The sequence below is a fragment of the Oreochromis niloticus genome, linkage group LG7, assembly GCF_001858045.2.
Source record: "Oreochromis niloticus isolate F11D_XX linkage group LG7, O_niloticus_UMD_NMBU, whole genome shotgun sequence".
Classification (NCBI taxonomy): Eukaryota; Metazoa; Chordata; class Actinopteri; order Cichliformes; family Cichlidae; genus Oreochromis; species Oreochromis niloticus.
The window spans coordinates 23240320-23261211 of record NC_031972.2 but is presented as its reverse complement, the minus strand read 5'-3'; the positions used below and the strand labels follow the sequence as shown (position 1 = coordinate 23261211).

At 43.7% G+C, this 20892-nt stretch overlaps 1 protein-coding gene across 2 annotated transcripts in view; it reads right to left on the bottom strand.

Moving 5' to 3' along the window:
* The window catches only part of LOC100699287 (sodium/glucose cotransporter 1), a 39958-nt gene extending 21495 nt beyond the window's left edge, over positions 1–18463 (bottom strand). For both annotated transcript variants that reach the window (XR_002062748.1, XM_019361134.2), the window contains exons 1-13: positions 18255–18463; positions 15567–15638; positions 13242–13346; positions 13009–13068; positions 12794–12898; positions 12593–12698; positions 12049–12129; positions 11748–11956; positions 4373–4508; positions 2404–2511; positions 2171–2321; positions 1926–2094; positions 920–1135 (exon numbers count right to left, since the gene is read on the bottom strand). Coding sequence is in view for 1 of the 2 variants with exons in the window: in XM_019361134.2 (XP_019216679.1) it covers positions 920–1135; positions 1926–2094; positions 2171–2321; positions 2404–2511; positions 4373–4508; positions 11748–11956; positions 12049–12129; positions 12593–12698; positions 12794–12898; positions 13009–13068; positions 13242–13346; positions 15567–15638; positions 18255–18401 (1665 nt within the window). In the remaining variant the exon portion in view is untranslated. The remainder of the gene's footprint in view (positions 1–919; positions 1136–1925; positions 2095–2170; positions 2322–2403; positions 2512–4372; positions 4509–11747; positions 11957–12048; positions 12130–12592; positions 12699–12793; positions 12899–13008; positions 13069–13241; positions 13347–15566; positions 15639–18254) is intronic.
* Positions 18464–20892: the final 2429 nt, after the last annotated feature.

Genomic DNA, 20892 nt, shown 5'->3' with positions numbered 1-20892 from the left:
GTTATCAGAAAATGTATCATTTTATTTTGTTTATTAATAACTGATTAAACACAGTTTAACAAGGCAAATGTCAAGGTTAAAGCAGGTTAAATTTCCATACTAGATCAGTCTGGTGGAAGCTGGAAGATGAGGACAGAGGGAAGGTGTGTTAGGAGGCAGCAAGACAGAAGAAAAAAGCAGGAGTGTAGAGGCAACTGTAAATGTAGGGACTACGGCTGGTAAAGGGAGAGAGCTGGCTGATATAATGGCGAGAAAGAAGGCAGATGTATTGTGTGTGCAAAAGAGCAGATAGAACAGAAGCAAGGCCAGGACAGCTGGAGATGGATTCAAACTAATAGTATGTGTATACTGTTGTAAAAGTGAAGAGTGTCAGACAGGATCATGAGAGCTCAGGAGGTGTTGTAGATGTGGAGAAAGTATATGGTAGGGTGTCAAGAGAGGAACTGTTGTACTGCATGAGGAAGTCATGAGTGGCAGAGAAGTATGTAGTGAAACTACAGTGTGGCGTGCGGTAGAAGTAACAGATGGATGCAAGGTGGGGTGGGATTAAATCAGGGATCAGCTCTGAGCCCCTCCTTGTTTGCAATGATGAGGTATTTTCAAAAATGCTGACAGTTTTTCCTCACTATTCTAATTGGACCTGAGAAATGCTGCAAACAACACTTGTCTAGAATACTAAATTGCTTATATTAATTGAAGCTGATTAATATAAGCACTGGGTAGGGAGTTCGCACCAAGCAGTGTGTTCCTCATCATCATGACAGGAGTGACAAAAAGTTTCACTCTGTAAAAGATTCTCTGTGTCACTGATGTGTGATCAATGACCATGAAATCTCATACTCTATACAACAATTTACAGGTGCATTGGTAGTTTGGTGTCTTTCAGTGAATGCTCACCTTTGGTAAATTAAAAACTTACATGTTTGTCGTCAATAGGTTTGGTCATGAGAGACACTGCCACCATGACGATGCCGGAGATGACAAACAGAATGAGCCCAAAGTAAAGGTAGTGAACTCCACATATGATAGTGGGACAGTTACTGGGGACAGCACAGCTACCTGTCCCATAAATAAACTCCGTAATCATCCTGCTCAAGCCCATACACAGCCCTATCAAGAGGCCATAAAATGCACCCTGTGGAAAGAAAGAAAAAAGGACAAATATGACTTTATATTGAAATACTTTTAAAAAATTTAAAGGTTTTAAAAAAGGCAAAAAAATACAATATAGTAATATAGTGATAGATAGCAACATGTATATTGTATTTGAAGAAATAGTTTTGGATAAATGCTTCTTGCTAAAAGTGAGATTGAATCTGCGCTACATTTGGCTGCATATTAAACATGAAGCTGGAATCATGATTCTTACAGTATATTAACATACCAGCATTTGTAACTCTTATTAGCTAACATGCATCCTGTGTTTAATATGTACGCATCCAAAATATAAAAATAGTGTCTACAAAAAGTAGTTGGACAGTTCATGAAGCAATATTTACCACTTTTGCCCAAGTGTAATACTATTTTTTGGCCAGGACCTACTGGGATGTCTGGAATGATTAAACAACGTATTAATAATTGAACTTTTTCAGTGGTTGTGGGTGGAAATAACTACCTTTGCCAAGAAGCACTCTGACAGCTCTATTTTATTTCCAGTCCATCTACTAAGCTGAGCTATGAACTACTTGGCTTATTTTTCTCTACCGACTTACAGATTGGTTTAATCATTTATCCCTAACACTCAGCAAAAAAACCATTTTTTTCTCAAAATGTCAAATGACAAAAGCTTTGCTCTTGATAACATTTTCCTGACTAAATCCCAGAGGTATGTGAAGGATTCTGTCAGTGCACAAAACCACACTGAAGAACAGATTTCTTTCTTATTTCATGAAAAAGGCAACCAAACACTGAAGGAGGCAACTCACAGTCTCATTGACACGTTTGAAAAAAATGGCAAGCAAGAAGACAGCTGCAACAGGTGGGGCAAGGTAACTGGTGATGGATTCAGTGTAGACAAAGAGTTGACCACTTTGGGATCCCTGCACCATAGGAATCCATGCTATGCTCACACCAATCAGGGCCAAGATAAACACTCTGTATAAAAAATGCAATCAGTCATGCAATGCAATAATTTTTGTCATTGCAATCAATGGCAAAAATGTGTTTTTACCTTCCAGCAATCATGAGTTCCTTCTCACTAGCAGAGCGGCGGATCTTAGTGTAGATGTCCATGGTGAAGAGAGTACTGGCACTGTTGAAGATAGAGGTAAGGGAGCTCATCAAAGAGGCCAGCATCACAGACAGCATAAGACCTCGCAAGCCTGAAATAGAGTAACAGATTAAAAAGTAGAAATATAAAAAAATCTGCAATTATTAACAGTTAATAAAACAAAGGTCACCAACCTTTAGGCATGAGTTCCACGACCAGTTTTGGATACGCGATGTTGCTGCAGCCCACCCTGGTCCCACAGTGTTTTTCACATTCGTCTGGATCCACACATGCTACCACATCTAGATTAAAGGCAAGAAAATCCACAGTATGTCTGTTTATCACAACTTTAAATATACCAGTAAGCAATGTTCCCTCTAATTTTTCATGTGTCTGAGCGAACACACAAACTCCCTGAGCGATCCCTTGGACCACTGTGAGCGACATCAGACGTGTGCACTGTGGTCACGCCGGCATCGAATCCATCCAAGTTACATGGTTTATTAAAATAATCAAATTACAACATTTACATTTATGTTAGACTACTTTTAATTAACTGCTTCAGCCCACTTACAATGAAAATTTAAAAAATCTTGTTCATGACCTGTGTAGTATGTTAACACTATTGGAAGTAAAAATAACTTTAACTCCAATTTTGAAAACACAAATTTCTTTCTTTCTTTCTTTTTTTTCATAAAGCTCTGACTTGTATTATGAGTCTGAGTCTGTGGTCTGGGAGAGTCCTGCAACTCTCTGTCTGCCAAATACAGTATATAATGACCAATGCTGGGCAATTAATTATATAGTTACTACTTCAAAAAAGTAACTCAGTTTGGCAAACAACAAAGTTTTTTGTAGCTATTTATTTTTTTTAATGCAGCCAAGGCGTTTTTAAATAAACATTTCAAACTATTTACAGAACAATCAGCTGTTCTGCATCAAATCTGATGCCACACAAATTATTTGTGCCACTCCAAAAAATAATTTCTGTCCACTATGAGATAAAGGAGAACAACAGCCTGATACCTGCAGGCCTGACAACAGGAGATGTATCACTGCTGTAACACCTGTAACATTCAGTACTCGCCTCATTGTTCTGACACACACAACAAAACTATTGACTACTATGAGGGGCCGTACAAGCCAAAATTCATTCTTTCACTCTCACACACATACATTCTTCTTTCACACACATATATTTTCACTCTCACATACATATATTTTCACTCTCACACACATATATTTTCACTCTCACACACATATATTTTCACTCTCACACACATATATTTTCACTCTCACATACATATGAATTTTGGCTTGTACGGCCCCTCATAGACTACACTACACACTAACTACACAAGATTTGCGCTAAACGTTGCAAATCTCTCACATCTCAGAACACCGCCGTCACTCCTAAAACTTCCCCCCGAGTCTTAACAACTAGATGCCATGTTGCCATATCATTTTTTGATTGGTCGACACGGTAGTTTTTTCGACCAATAGGAAAGGCTGGGGGTTTTTTGGTTTTGTTTCGAGCGTTTTCCTTATAAAACGCCGTTTTTACCGTTTCTTCCTGCAGTAAATATAAACAACGATAGTATTCAGGAAGAAAACCAAACATTGCAGATATTTTTATCATAACTCTGGTTTTACGTGGCCTAACAACACAATTTAAAAACTGGTATAAAGTCCACACTTTTTCCGTCAATTGTTCCGTCTGTCCTGCTCACATCTCCAATGGTTGTACACGTTGTCATTAATGTGGCTTCACTGCACATCAGCCACGCCGCTTTGCTAGCTAAAACACCGGTGTCGGCACATAAGGACGCTGTCATAACCTGTCAACAACGTTGATTGACTGCGTATATACGAATGTGAATCGCATTATTGGCTGGACTATAGGATAAGGTGGCATCGTTCTAATCACATACGGGAGCAGCCAGTCACTTACTGACTAACACTGCAAAACAGAATTGTTAAAGTTTTAATTTTAATTTCAATTCAGGTTCGATTTTTTTTTGTGCGCAACGCAGATTTTCTGTGCGCAGAGACCGTGCCAGCAGTGCGCAATTGCGCACGTGCGCAGCTTAGAGGGAACATTGCCAGTAAGCTTGCTACATAAGTTACATGTAACAGGCTCTTAGAACCACACACCAAACTCACCTGGGTACAGGATCCTGCTAATCATCCCGGGGAAAACCATGAGGAACATGGGCAGTATCTTCAGGTAACCACATAGGATACAACCTCCTTTCACGTCAGAGAGACTCTTGGCAGAGAGGCAGCGCTGCACAATCACCTACAATTAGGAAATAATGGTAGAACAATGCAGTGGTGGTAAGCAACAAAATACATTTACTCATATACCCAGATGCAATGTGAAGTATTGTAATTGTACAATATTGCAGCGAGCTGAGAAATCAGAAAGCAAGGAACTCACAAGGAGGCACTGAATCTTCAAATACTGCTGTAAACCCTACAACTCCAAAGGCTGTGCTCTTTTATTCTGCATACTAACACTGTGCTTCCAGGAGGTTACTATCACTGTGCATAACTTATAACATTTACATCTCTTTTCCATCATAAAGAACATGTATAAATCTAAACAGACCTGCAGCATGGAACAAACTATAACAGCTACATAACAATAACAGTAAACATAACTTTCTTAAATTCAATATGAAACACAGTGTTCCAGAGGCATGATGGGAAATTACATTTAGACACTCCCACACTCCACACAGCCCTCACCTAGGAGGTTAGCTGTTCCCAACAGCTCACATGTCCGTGTCAAAATCTTTGACATGTTGGGGGAGGTGACACCGTCGTTGAGTCAGATTAGAAGATTTCTCAGTGGTCTCTCAAGTTGGGTTGAGAGTCTAGGGTTGGTGCTGGGGCCCTGAGTGCAAGACAATCACGATGGAGCACAAACACCCTATTCTATTTGACCAGCCACACCCTGTAAACCACATCTGACAGTGACATGCACATTGAAGAGTCCAACTCACTGGCTCATCAGTTTAAGAGAATGGCTTATCTTTCTCTCCGGGTTGAAGGCCCACAGCTGCTCACCAGGTACAAGACCTTTCCCCCTGAATCATACAGTAAGCATGTTTCTGCTGGGAACTTGCATCAACGAGGGCCTACCTCATCAGCTTGTGAGATGAAATCTGTAAATGAATCAGAATGCAGTTCAGGGAGTTCAAGCTGAACATCACTGGATGCATTATCTGCACTGCAACTGATTTTAAGTCTTCAGATCACCTTTAAAACTCAAGGGCTCCTAACAAGGAAGATTACCAGTGGAGGTGATCGCTTGATGCTATGGTTTCCTTCACTGATGGCATCTGAGTAAGAATGCTGGTCTAGATTTGGCTGAAAACCTACTGCATATTTCCTCCCATCAAAATGTTCACTGGGATCATAGCCTTGTAGTTTTCTATTACGTTCATTCATTCATAAACATTAATAACAAATGCAAGACTGGCTTTCCACTCGACATCTGTAGGGCACAGTTGCAGCAGGGAAGCCAGTTGAAATAGGAGACTCCGGTGAGAGAAGTTTTAAAGGAAAATAGTTTTAGCCTGGAAGGTTGCTTTTAAAATAATCAAATGACACTGGAGGGAGGATCCATTTTAATCTGTTTGATGTGGATTTATTGTGATAAAAAGACTGGATTGGAAACTGTTGATGTCCTGAATGAAGGAGGAAATGCCTACTCTGGAATTAGGAGGTAACCAATGAGAGGAAATTGTTCAAGAATTGGAGAGGAAGAGCATGAGGGTTGAAATCCCAGGATCTGGCGTGGAAACTCACTCCCTGTCATGGTCTATGTGAGCAGCTGGGTGTGGTCTGTGTGGTTCCCTGCCTCCTCGATTTAAAGAAGGGTATTAATGGCCAGCTTCACTGTCACCTCACCGCCAGTTCATCAACACACTAAGTTGGTAACACTCTGTAACTCTAACTCAAGCTTAAAGTTCCTTGTATGCTTACCTTGTCATCTTCTCTCCTAGCTCTGCCAGCCCGCTACACCATGACACCACCACTAAGGTTCACCTTTTTGGATTCTGGACACAAAACCTCTCAGGATTCTCAGCCACACTCCAGGGAGTACCACCAACAGCACTACCTGCCTGCCCTCCTGCCATCACCATCCCACACAGGGGCCTAGAAAACTCAGGTCACTCCTCTGCCACCCACTTGGACCTTGGACCTTTTCTCTCTCTCTCACTCTAGTGCGCTCCGCAAACACCACACAACCAGTCACTTCTTATGAAATGTTCTGTAATGTTCTTCAGGCTGCCACGCAGGATTCTCAGCCTTGTAGTGTACTTTGTATCAAGCCAAGTTTCTAGGTTTTTGTTTTGCGACCACACTAGAGCTTTTGCCACCAAAAGGTTGTTTCTGTTCATTTGGACGTAGCTTTTTTAGTGAGAGAAGGGTTTCATTACTCATCCAAGTGACTTCTTCAGTCTCAGCTCTCTGCATGTTTCCCCAACCTTATACACAGTACATTTGCACAATGACAGAAACTAGCCCACTGAATGAAAAATGGGCTGTGAGGTCAGTTCCTTGATCATTAATATGCAAATTGTCATGACCATTGATCAACAACCACTGATCAAAGCCCACTAGTCAAAGACTATTGATCAATAGCCTAATTGCCAAATAACTTAACTGAATTCTGTATCTTTGTAAATTATGTTCAGTTCTTTCAAATAATCTTTTGTTATTGAAATGACTTTACACATAAGATTAGTAAGGAAGATCTGTAATCACTCATCTACCTTCTTTCCCGGGCATTCGGTCTATTCTTTACATCACTTTCACTTCCACTTCTGACATCCTTGCTCTAGTCCAATCATTTTTCCCTGCCCTCTCCTTGCTACTTACTCTCCTCTCTGCATACTTTTAAATCTCAGTGCTTGTCTGTCATTCTGCCTTTGAAATTCCTATTCATGCAACCCAGTTCTTCCTCCTCTCTGCTTCACCCAGTTTACTAATAGCTCGATCCAAGATTCCATCTGCATTTTCACCACTTCCTCTAAGCTAGATAACTTAGCTGAATTTCTTCCAAATGATCTTTCCTTATTTAAATTCAGTCTAGCATGAATATATTGTAGCGTCCCTCCGACAGAAGACACAGACGATCGGCGTTCCGGTTACTGGTGTTTATTCAGAATAGTAACACGGGCTACTGAGAGCCGTAGCCAACGCCAAAACAACAGGAAAAAAGCGCGCTCTCCAGCAACAAAAACAATCCCCCTCTCTCCTCCTTTCTTCCACCACACACACATACACACCATTCTCTAACCCCCGCCCCCTGAACACTCTCAGCCAACCACACACATGCTCTCCTCCAGACTCTCTTTCATTGGTAGCTGATCTGATTGACAGGCCAACCGGCCTCTAGACTACTGCACATTCAAGGACACTCAGTAAATCACCATGCTGCGGGTGTGGTCCAACTATGCCATAAGTAACTGGCAATTCTGAACACAAAACACTGATAACACAAAAGTCAACTAACTTGTAACCCAGTCCGTTACACTACCCCGACCTCTCAAAGTCCCTCGCCCACGATGGCGGATAAAGTCTCTCAGATGGCCTGGTGGTCTATGGTGCCTCCTTGGGCGAAGGCGCACTGATGGCGGTGGGGGGGGGCCACGTCCGAAGTGGCTGTGGGCCTAGGGCTCACAGGGCTCACAGTAGGGGCTGTCACAATGGTGGTGGCAGTGTCTGCAGGGGTGGAGTCCAGGTCTGTCTGCGGCCCACCCTGCTGTGTCAGTGCAGTGGCCGCACCCCGATAGGGGGCCAGTCTGTCCCGGTGCAGGGCGGCCCTCCGTCCCCTTGGGGGCAGTTGTACCCTATACACCACTTCCCCCAGACGTTCCAGAACCTTACAGGGTCCGAACCAGTCACTGCTCAGCTTAGGGCATCTGCCCTTTTTTCTCTGGGGGTTGTACACCCAGACCAGTTCCCCCACGTTAAAATGTTGGCCTCTATAATGGACGTCGTAGTTCCTCTTCTGCCGCGCCCCCACACTTATCAGTTTCCTCCTAGCAAAGTCATGAGCAGACTCCATGCGATCCTGGAGCTTCCTCGCATAGTCAGGACCTGGTTGGTCCCCATCAGCATCGGGGGATCGGCCCTTCATCATCTCTGCTGGAGTCCTGATCGCCCTGGCCAACATCAAGAGGGCAGGGGAGCACGAAGTGGAGTCTTGGACCACCGAACGATATGCCATGAGGACCAGGAGAACATGACTGTCCCAGTCACGTTGGTGTTTAGCCGTCACTAGCGCCAGTTGCTCTGCCAGTGTACGGTTAAATCTCTCAACGAGTCCATCACTCTGTGGGTGGAGGGGTGTTGTACGGGTCTTATGGGAGCCTAGTTTCTCGCACATGGCCGCGAACACACGAGACTCAAAGTTCCTGCCCTGGTCCGTGTGGATTACTTCAGGCACCCCAAATCTGCTGAACATCCCCTCCACCAGATCATCCACAATTGTCTCGGCCTCTTGGTCAGGTAAACTGTATGCCTCTGGCCACTTTGTGAAATAATCCATAGCTGTGAGGATATAGTGGTTTCCCCTTTCTGTGCAGGGAAAAGGACCCAGGATGTCCATTCCGACCCTCTCCATAGGGTACCCTGCTGGAAACTGTTGCAGTTGGGCATGGGATTTGGCTGTGGGTCCCTTCCGTGCTGTACAGCTGTCACAGCGGCGGCAAAAGTCCTCTACGTCCCGTCTATGTCAAGCCCAAAAGAACCCCTGCCGGAGGCGGCGGAGTGTTTTGGTGACACCAAAGTGGCCAGACCCTGGGGCCCCATGCACTGCGCGAAGCACCATCTCCTGCAGGGCCCGCGGGACAACCAACTGCCACCTCATCTCGCCCGTAGCCGGTTCCTTCCAGCCTCTTTGCAGCACTCCATCGTGCCGCCGCAAGGCATTAAACGTGGACCAGAGTCCCTTTGTGGCCCGTGACAACATGGCAATTTCCTCCCATTGGGGTTGTCGCTGTTCCTCAATCCACCCAAGCACTGGCTTGATGTCAGCATCCTCCTCCTGTTGATGTCTCCACTCCGTTGCATCCACAGCAACCAGCCTCTGACAGGATGGCCGTTCCTCCACCCCCGTCACAGCACACTTTACATCGGACACCAATTGGTCCTCCTCTTGAGCTTCCTTCCTCTCACAGTAGTGGCATCCGTCCTGGGCACAGGGTCTGCGGGAAAGCGCATCTGCGTTCCTGTGCTGGGCCCCAGGTCTGTGCACAACCTCGAAATCATAAGCCTGCAGCTCCTCAATCCAGCATGCTAGCTGCCCCTCTGGCTCCTTAAAAGACATGAGCCACTGCAAGGCAGCATGGTCCGTTCTGACCGTAAAGTGGAGGCCCCCAAGGTAGTACTTAAAGTGGCGTATGGCACATACCACTGCGAGCAGCTCCCGCCTTGTGACACAATAGCGGCGTTCAGCTTTGTTGAAGGCCCGACTATGGTATGCCACCACTTTCTCCCCGCTGGGTGTCACCTGGGCTAGCACTGCACCAGATCCGACACTGCTGGCATCTGTGTCAAGGACAAAGGGCAGAGTGGGGTCAGGCGGAGAGAGCACTGGGGCCCCAACTAGGGCTTCCTGCAGTGAGGTGAAAGCTACCTGGCAGCCTGCTGTCCACTGGAAGGTCACACCCTTTTGGAGCAGGTGGAACAGTGGCGCGACTATGCAGGAGAAACCCCTTACAAACCGTCTGTAGTACGACGCCAAGCCCAGGAAGCTCTTTAACTCCTGCACAGATCTTGGGGTGGGCCAGTCCTTCACAGCTTGGATCTTATCATCCATGGTGCCAACCCCCCGGGCCCCCAGTCAGTGGCCCAGGAATGCAACCTCACGTCGCATTAAGCAGCATTTCCTTGGGTTGAGTTTTAACCCTGCTGCCAATCCCCTTTCCAGGACCCGTCTGAGGGCCCCAAGGGCAGCATGGAAAGAAGCACCATGGCCCAAGATGTCGTCCAGGTACACCACGCATTCTCCGTGGGGAATTCCAGTGAGCACCTTATCCATGAGTCTCTCAAATGTGGCAGGGGCATTGCAGAGGCCGAAAGGAAGAACTTTAAATTGCCACAAGCCTCCGCTGGTAATAAATGCAGTCTTTGGTCTGGCATCTGGTGCGAGGGGTACCTGCCAGTACCCACTGCGTAGGTCTAGGGAGGAGAACCATGAGGATCCCGCCACAGTGTCAAGGGTCTCATCTATACGTGGTAAAGGATATGGGTCCTTCTTTGTCACCTTATTCAAAGGCCAGAAATCTACGCAGAACCGCCATTCATCCTTCACCTTCTTTGGAACCATAACAACCGGGGAGGCCCAGGGGCTGGTGGATGGTTCAATGAGTCCAGCACGCTGCATCTCTCGCAGAGCCCTCTCCGCTGCAGCCTGTCTGGCCAGGGGGAGGCGTCTAGGCCTCATCCGAATGGGCTGTGCATCTCCAGTATCGATGCCATGTTGAATGAGGTCAGTGCGGCCCATATCATCCTCTGAGAAGGAGAAGCAGTCCTTGAAGTCCAGCAGCAGCTGCCTGAGCAGGCCCTGCTCGGTAGCAGTCAGTCCATCGCAGTTCTACTCCCACACCCTCCTCACAGCTGAAACTCTCCCACCCTTGTCCGGCGGTTCCTTAGGGAGAAGGGGAGGGCATGAAGCAGCATGGGGTGCAGTTGAGGTCAGTGTAAGTGGGTCCTTGGGGGCGGCCGGACTACCAGTCAGGTCTGGGGAGGAGTCGGCTGCGCTGCAGCCATGCCCTTTCTGAGCGGGCAGCTGCGTGAACCTTCTGCTGTAGGTTCACGCTTGATCTTGGAGTAATCCATCGGAAGCATTCCGCAAAGTCCCGCAAAAATCTCCAGCGTCCACAGCCGATGCCGTGAGTTGGGGCAGCATGAGCGCAGATAACTCCGGAGGCGAAGCTTCACTTTCACTTCTGACACCAGTGTAGAGTCCCTCCGACAGAAGACACAGATGATCGGCGTTCCGGTTACTGGTGTTTATTCAGAATAGTAACACGGGCTACGGAGGTCCGTAGCCAACGCCAAAACAACAGGAAAAAAGCGCGCTCTCCAGCAACAAAAACAATCCCCCTCTCTCCTCCTTTCTTCCGCCACACACACACACACACACACACACACACACACACCATTCTCTAATCCCCGCCCCCCGAACACTCTCAGCCAACCACACACATGCTCTCCTCCAGACTCTCTTTCATTGGTAGCTGATCTGATTGACAGGCCAACTGGCCTCTAGACTACTGCACATTCAAGGACACTCAGTAAATCACCATGCTGTGGGTGTGGTCCAACTATGCCATAAGTAACTGGCAATTCTGAGCACAAAACACTGATAACACAAAAGTCAACTAACTTGTAACCCAGTCCGTTACAATATGAACACACCGAGGCAATCAGTTGAATGTGTCTCGGTTTTTGACTACAAACTGGTTTCTAAAAACTGCAATTGAGCTGCCCAATGCTTATTTGCTTAACTCACCTGATCAGTGCAAAAGTACCAGATAGCCTGAATAGTGAGTCCAAACACGAGACCAGGCCATGGGATGTCTGCTGTAAGTGGATCCCTGAAGAGATGGAAGGAGTCTGGCCGGGGCTCATAGCAGTTTGCACTGAAGTTACCCTTGATTGAGGGGACAGCTTGCATGTAGAGTTTCTCAAAGTTTTCATATCCGTTCACTTCATTAAAAGCTGAGAAAAATCATGTGCAAGTTAGATCAGCATTTTTATTTATTTTTGTAACTTTCCAACAAATGATTTGTATGTAAAATATTTCATATTACCAAAGCCCATCAGAATGAATGATCCAATAAGCATGATAAAGGTTTGTAAAGTGTCTGTGTAGATCACTGCTGCCAGTCCACCTGGGATAAAATATATGATGTTATCAGTCTGTGAAAATCGTCACTTAATCACTTGAGATTTTATCAGCACTAATATACATAAAAAATACCTCTTCAATAAACTCATCACATCATTATGTAACTACTCATTCTTATAAAACTTGTAATTGTGGATGTGTTGTTACAAAACAGCAACAGAAGGCCAATTCAGGCTTATCATAGTCCATGGCAATCAACCACAGCAACTCAGCAAAGATAAACCAACAATGAAGAAAGAGAGCGATTGCGTGTGTCTCTGTGTGTGTGTGTGTGTGTGTGTGTGTGTGTGTGTGTGTGTGTGTGTCTACATCTCCGCCTTGAGAAGACTTTACCCCCAGTCATAGTATAATTTTTTGTAGACAATACTTTTTGGGTTAGTTTATGAGGAAAATGTCTGTTTGTAAGTTCAGTAAAATACGAAATGATTTTTTCTCTGTGTACAAACCTGTGACAGTGTACAGTGCCGTAATCGCTAGAAGTGCAATAACAGCGAGGTAGATATTCAACCCAAGTGCCTGCTGGATGAAAATTGCACCAGACAAAATATCGGCCTGAATGGGGAGGAAAAAAAAATGTAGGATTTCATTTAGTACCATCCAAAACAGTTACAATAGTAATAGTTTCTGCTTTTCTTTCAGGAACTTACTGAAATTTTGGTGAAGACATACAAGAGAAGGGAAAGAAGAGAGAGATAAATGCGAATGCGCTGTCCTCCAAACCTCTTCTTCAAGTACTCAGGCATGGTGATAATCTAAATACATCCACAAAACATGAGATTTTACTCATTAATCATTGGTTATTTAGAAAGGGTAAATAAATAAATATATGAGGGCTTTATAAGCCAAAAATCCATTTGTTTACCCCAGCTCTAATGTAGATGGGCACAAAGATCCATCCCAGCATAACAATCACAAAAAGAGACTGAAACACACAAATATGCAAGAAATACTTTCATCCTTCTTTCCTCTGCACGATGGAGCGCTGATAAAAATCAATAAACTATAAGCTGACATGAACTGATACAGAATCAGAGTCGAGAAATTCTTCTATATAACAACTGATAATGGATGAGTGGCTCAGGAACAGTTACTCACATTCCATTCAAATCCACCAATGGCTATTCCTGACGCTGCGCCAGTACCTGCAATTCCTACGAAATGGACACTGCCAATATTGCTGGCAAACAGCGATGCTCCGATCTGTGGAGAGCACAGTTAAATCTGTCAGTAGGTCCATTTGTAAATTAAGGAGACTTAAGAATTCATTCAAGACTCCACTTGGTTATGCTTTTTATGCTAGCCCACATACTCAGTATATTGCGTAAATGCTAAATGATTTACACATTTGATTACTCAGAAGTAATAATGATGATTTGTTAACCTCATATAACCTCATAAATCATATTTATATGGGACTTTACTAGTCTTAATCTCTGTTCAAAGCTAGACTTTTCTTAGCCCATCCATCGCCACAGCTGGCGAGGGGCTATTACCAAACACATGCACTGTCATGCACAAATGTAAGTAATTTTGGTGATCTTCCCTTACAGTAAAGCAGTAGAACATCTGTTCAACATCTGCAGTTATTGCTATGGGCTATTATCGAAACAGTAGCACGTTAACCAAAGTGTTGTTCAAGTTTAGCCCACTTAAAAGGACATCATTCAATGACAGCCCCTTGTGTTTGGCGCTTGAGTCAAAAACAACATTTATTTGTCCAGGCTTTTGCAGATGGTATATTCCAAACAATGGAAGATACCAGCACTCTTCCTCAGGCTTCAAAACAGGCTTCATGGGCAAAGGTTTCACCTCTACTGGGCACTTGTATCGAACTAGCCATCGAGTGAGAGCCAGCTCCCCACTATTTTTTTTTTAACAAGGTTTGTTGTGTTGCTACAGTATTTAACTGTCTTCCCACACACATCGCACACAGCATAATTTATATGCTGAACGTAAACGCAGTTATGATCTGTGAACAAAGTCAAGATTGAGTGTTTTGTGGTGTAATGTTTTGGGTTTCTCATTGGCTCACACTCTTGCAGAGCCTTATCACGCACATGAATGAGAGACAGAAGGCGATTGTATTTCCTATTAAAAGGGTAATGCCAACTGTCCTGCTAATTGCCAAGTTTACTTTTGTCTCTATGTCATATTTACAATTAAAAATTTTAAAAAATTAAAAATGAGAAAAGTGTAATCAAATTAGATATTGATATTTTCATATGGGAATTGATCCTGCAACATGAAACGCTGGTAATGGAAGTATTGATATTTCAAGATTGCTCCACATATCACTCAGTCAGTGAGTGAGATGGTAGACGGCGGTGAGGATTAGAGTACGAGTCCGTCGCAAAAACACATAAATATGACTGACACCCATAAACAAAGCAGCATCTGGCTGCAGTTTAAAGAAGAAGCAGTTTATAACTAAGAGGAGAAACCGAATCAGTCCATCCAAGCTGAGGCATTTGATTTTTCTGAATGTCAACCTGCACTGAGGACATACTGTTTGGCTACTGCGTTTGGTTCTGTTTCTGTTCTGTGGATTTGTTTGCAGTGTTTTGTTTTTGTGTTAAATTAAAATTAAAAGTTTGATTAAAATATTAAATAAAAGGAAGAATGCCTGCTTTTTTTTAACAGAACAAATACACAAAAGCAGGCAATTGTAAGGTTTCTCATAAAAACACTAAACGCAAAAGGGTTTGTCAACACACAAAGCATTCATATTTACCAAGTAAGGCTAAAATGTGAGGCTACAGATGATAATAAATGAAGAGCCATTTGGGAGCCAAAAGAGCCAGCTCTTCTTTGGGAGTCGTGCCACAAGAGCCAGGGCTCTGAAAGAGCCGAACTTCCCATCACTACTGGCTGGGCACAACAAGCTTCCCAAGTACCAACTGTGTCCACAACAGGGTGCCAAATCATACAAAACAAAATCCTATTAACACATTCCAGCTATAAGAACACGATCACTAATGAACCTAACATGCATTTTAGGTTTATGAGATGAAACCACGCACCTGGGAAAAACCCTGTGCATTCAACATGCTTTAGACTAGTAGTCATAATTTGACCACACATTCATACAGCACATTATCTATCTCACATCCATGGTCCATGTAAAACGATCAGCTAACCTAAAATGCATGTCTTTAGACTGCAGGTGGAAGCTGGATACCTGGAGGCAGAGGGAGAACATGCAAACTCACACAGAATGGCACAGCTAGGATTTGAACCTGGGGGACGCTCTTGCTATGACGTGACCATGATAACCACCACCGTGCCATAAAATGCTTCTTTTATGATACCTTACATCATATTGTATTCCACCCATTTGAACGAAGCAATAAAAATTGTTAATGGCTCTAAATGCAGGAAGATTACTGAAAAGCATCTAATTCTAAATATAAAGATACTCACCGGCCACCACACCATACTCCTCCCTGCAAGGAAGAAGCCACCTACAGTGGATCTGTTAGTGTGGACCATAGACTGTAACAGGACAAAGGCACATTTTAGAAAATCCTTAAATACGTGCAAAACAGTAACAGACTACGTTGAAGGAAAAAAGACATCCAGACAAAAGAGGAGAAGAAAAACATGGCTTGTTAACAGCACTCGAAAGATTGCATCTCTGATGGTATGACGGTGTCTTACTGCCTATGCAGTTGCATCTTACACATCTGTAAAGGAACCTTCAATGCTGCAAGGTGTTGTATGTGCAGATTCTAGAGCAACATATGCTCTCATCCAGATGACATCTTATTCAGTGACAGCCAGTGTTGGGTAAGTTACTCTAAATTAGTAACTTAGTTACATTACTAGTTACTTCTCTAAAAAAGTAACTCAGTTACTTCAAGTTACTCGTTACTTTCAAAGTAACTAGTTACTAGGGAAAGTAACTTTGGTTTTACTCAGAATTCTCTTGTTAATGTGTTGCTTCCGTAACTGGATACCCAGCAAGGTTCCCAGTCTTCTAGCTTGCTTACTTGCCACAACTGCACTGTGCCACCTACCAATAAAAAGGAAAAAATAATGTGCACATTTCCACGAGAGAAATCCCACGCCTGGACCGTCGTTGACCGCTGCCATGATTCTAGCCTGCTTTTTACATCCAACATAAAAACTGCAGTCGTGGTGCTTTCGATTGTACTCAGAACTTGGAAATTCTGCCTTCTGAATAGGAAGATGTAGGTAACACCAGACTGCAGATGAGCTGCACACAGAGCTGGACTGGGACAAAAAAATCGTCCCGGGCATTTTGACTAGAGACCGGCCCGCCATTATAGGAAAAATCATAAAGCCTTTGAATGAAAATAAACACTGTTGTGACAGTGATGTACACTGTTCTGATGGTATATATGTATCAATCTATCAATTGTTTGTTGTAAGACTCGGATAATTATTTTTTTTAAAAGCGAGACATTTTAAATGAGAATAAGAAAGAAAAGTATTTCTTTGTGCCCCCCTTTCCCTGTTAATGCCCTACATGGACCCCTGGCAACACTTTGCTAGACCCGCCCCTGCACAGTTACCAGCTGTCAGCTACGTAGAAAAGGATCCTGGTGTTATTTGTCTCTCAGAAACAGTTCATAACTTCCCTTCAACTCATCCATGTCACCTAAAAGGTAAACCTGTTTCTCCATCACCTGTTCAGCTCTGATGATTCAGTAAGGACATCTCCTGGTTTCATCTGCATATTTCCCTCTCACCAGATAACCAAACCGATATCATGACCAGCAGCTTTACAGCTGTGGCTCCAACAAACATCAGCTGATACTAGAAATTAATATTAAATAAATTCTAACAACAGCTGATCAAGCTTAAACGTGATGCTGTTGTTTAGCGTGACATCCGCTGGTTTCCTCTTTCTGGCGCAAAGTGGGCGATAAATAAACAAGAGAGAAAAGCCGATCAGCTGATCATTGATCAGTTTCGTGATTGAAGTAGAAACGGGAGAGGAGAGAATGAGAGAAGAAGAGGCAGCTGTGCAGCTTCAGCTTTGTGTCTTTTTCATTGTAGCTGAAGTCCGGGACAAACTGTGTTCCTTTTCACCTCAGTACGAAACGCGTAATATTTTCTCTGAATACCAGACGATTCTGTTTTTTAGGGGACGGTTGGCAACTCTAATAATTAACCGTATGAACAAAATAAAGTTCAACATCAGTAACATAGCACCCACCCAGCTGTATAGAAACTCCGTCATGCTAGCTAGCACGCAGTACGAAAATGTCAGCATACCGAAAATAAACTCCACCTAAACTTGGTTTATATCTGACTCCGATAGACTGCAGGTCATAACTTCTTACCTGAAGTTCAGTTCACCTGACACGCGGACCGGCGGCCGCTTCGGGTCTCTCCTCTTGCCTCCCTTTTCCTTCATCCACCTGCTGGCCTCCACCACTTGCTAATGTTATTGAATCTGTGGAAGCTCCGCGATATCCACCACACGAAGTAACGAGTAACGAGCCTATCTAAATCCCAGTAACGAGTAACGCGTTCCTGGTTTTGGCATAATAACTAGTTACCGTGCTCGTTACCACAATAATAACGTAGTTACTGTAACGCGTTACTTAATAACGCGTTAGTCCCAACACTGGTGACAGCATTGTATATTCCAGCAAGACAATGTTCATTGCACCTATCACAACACAATATTTTCATAGTAGAAAAGACTGAACTGCCTGGCCTTAATCCAGACCTTTCACCAACTCAAAACATTTAGGCAAAAATATGAGGAACACTCAGTATTGTTGAGCAGCTAGAATCCTATATTATTAGACAAAAAAGGGACAAAATCCCTCCATCAATTCATAATTAGGATATACATTTTTTTTTTTTTACAATGTTACATTTCTTCAGGTTAATTTGATATTTTTTAATGTTCTACTAGAAATAAAATACCAATTTATGAGATTTTCTAAACATTGCATTTGGCTTTCATTTACATTTTACACAATGTCCTAACATGTTTGGAATCAGGGTTGTAAGACACAATGGTACACATTAACATACAAACTATACTAAATCTTCTTAGCTGTAAACAGTTTATAAAATTATTGAGGAATTGCAGAGAGATTGGTTTTAAAAAGTGATTGCAAAACTTACCCAAACTCCAACTGCCAAGACGACCAGGAAGTACACCACAATAACAGAGATATCTGCAGCATTATTAAGAGCCGTGGTGTTTCTTGCATCATTTTCTGCATTTCTGTTTATATAAGAGAATCCAAAATAAGAATAATCTTGAGACATTTTAGCTGAGACAGACAGCAGCAGTGTTGCTTGAGTCGGCTCTGTTTGAAGCGTTTGCAGAAAGCGATTACCTTTATAACCTTTGGTGTGCATGTGAGAGGGAGATGAAAGCAGGAGGCGTAGATAGTGTAGATGTAAAAGAAGGGAAAACAAAGAGTGGAGATTAACACATAGTCCAGGTGACTGAAGGTGGACATATGAATGTTACTGATTCAAGAATGTTGACCTGAAAAATGTGTTAAAATGTGTAACTGTCATGGTTCTGGGTTATTTGACCCAGTGTTTTTGAGTTCTTGTGTTTTGGTGTCAATTTTGTATTCTGGTTGGTTGGTCTTCATTCAGGTTTATTAAGTAATGTTGAGTTTATTGAGTTTATTCTGTGTTTTAGTTTCTTGTCTATTTAGGTTGCCCTTGTGTCTTTGTCTTCTGTGTGTTTTTTGTTTATGTGTGTCCTTGTGTCTTGTTTTCCTTTTCTGTTGCCATGTTCCCCCTCCTTGTGTTCATTCCATGTCTCCCCTGTCTGGCATGTTTATCCATGTTTCCCCAGCCCATCAGCCCTCTCTCGTCCCTCTTGCTGTCTTGTGTTTTCTCGCCCTCTCTGTTTCTTTCTCCCTTGCAGTCTTAGAGGTGTCTCTGTTTTGTCTCCCTTACCTGTTCCAGTGTTTCTCTCCTTTTTTTCCATCTAGTCTCCCCAGTCTGTTTTAAGTTTTCATGTCTGTTGCATGTCCTGTTGTCAAGCTCGTGTCAGTCGACGTCTCAGTGTTTCCTGTTTTATTGTGACAGTGTTTCCACCTGTCTGATTAGTTAGATCATGTTCAGTTGTGTTCCCTCCAATGGTTTGTTCCCTCATTTGCCCTTGTGGTCATTTATGTCTGCGTCTCCCTCTGTCCTGCGTTGTGATCTCCCTCATGGCTGAGTGTTTCTCTGTGGGATTTGTTTGCACTATGCTTCCTCAGCCATGTTTCTGGCCTCTGCACTGCGCTGCTGGATCAAACAGCGGGGGTGAGTAATGACAGCTTCTCGCCACCAGCTCTCTCGAGAACCAAAAGAAGTGTAGCTATGTGTCCAGAGGTGTTTAACAATGGGAACAGGACTGCATGTAGCATGGCCAAATCTGGGTTCAAGTTAAAGGTTAAAGTTTCCGAGCCAGCAACAACTTACATTTTATGTCCAGCTATTGCTGATACTGGGAGTGTTGTTGATACCAACCCCACGTCACGAACTGTGACTTAGGCCCTCAGAGAAAGGAGATTGTTCCCTCCGGGACTAATAAAGACTCGTGTGGCCCCTTCTTGGCACCTGCAAAGACTGAGGCCTCCCCTATGGCCTGTTCTGCACCCAAGCCAATTTATTCAGAGTCTACACACTCTGCAGAGACTGTACCTTCCACGTCGTCGAAGGCTCTGGTGAGTTCGCCCAGCATCCTGTTGTGTCAGCTAGGGGTTCATGGGAGCCCGACCAGCAATTCCCTGTGTATAAATATAAAGCTTCATTTAAAGTTATATCATTCTTTTTACACACAAGCAATGATAAAGCATTTAAACACAATCTTATTCAGCAAAAATTTCAATTAAATTATGTCTGAAAACATTACCTTCCATCTCTTCCATTCTAATTCATCACTGTAAAAGACGCAGACAACAGACCTGACCATGGTTTCTTCTTTTCAGCATACTTTATTTGTCACCTCAACATACAACCATTAATGTCTAAATCGTTGGCAACAAAAGAGAGTACACCCCTAAGTGGAAATGTCCAAACTGTGCCCAAAGTGTCAATATTTTGTGTGGCAACCATTATTTTCCAACACTGCCTTAACTCTGTTGGGCATGGAGTTCACTAGAGCTTCACAGGTTGCCGCTACAATCCTCTTCCACTCCTCCATGATGACATCAGGGAGCTGGTGGATGTTAGAGACCTTGCACTCCTCCACCTTCCATTTGTGGATGCCCCACAGATGCTGAAAAGGGTTTAAGTCTGGAGATATGCTTGGCCAGTTAAGTACCTTTACCCTCAGTTTATTTAGCAAGGCACTGGTCTTTATGGAGGTGTGTGTAGGGTTGTTTTCATGTTGGAATACTGTCCTGTGGCCCAGTTTCTGAAGAGGGGGGATCATGCTCTGCTTTATGGTTCCCTCAATTAACTGTAGCTCCTCAGTTGCAGCAGCACTCATGCAGCCCGAAACAATGACATCCCACCACCATACTTGACTGTAGGCAAGACACACTTGTCTTTGTACTGCTCACTAGGGATGGGTATCATTTAGGTTTTATCCGGTACCGGTGCCAAACCGGTACTTTTGAAACGGTGCAGGTGCTTAAACAGTGCTTGAACTGGTGCTTAAAGAATGGAGAACACAAACTTTGTCCAAAAACCTCTCATGTTCAGCTGTTTTCCACTTTTTCTTTGGTCATCTTAGCCTTTTTGACCAGGGTGAAGGGAGTATCTGCCATCAAACAAGAAGACAGCCGCTTGTAACTACGACGGTGTT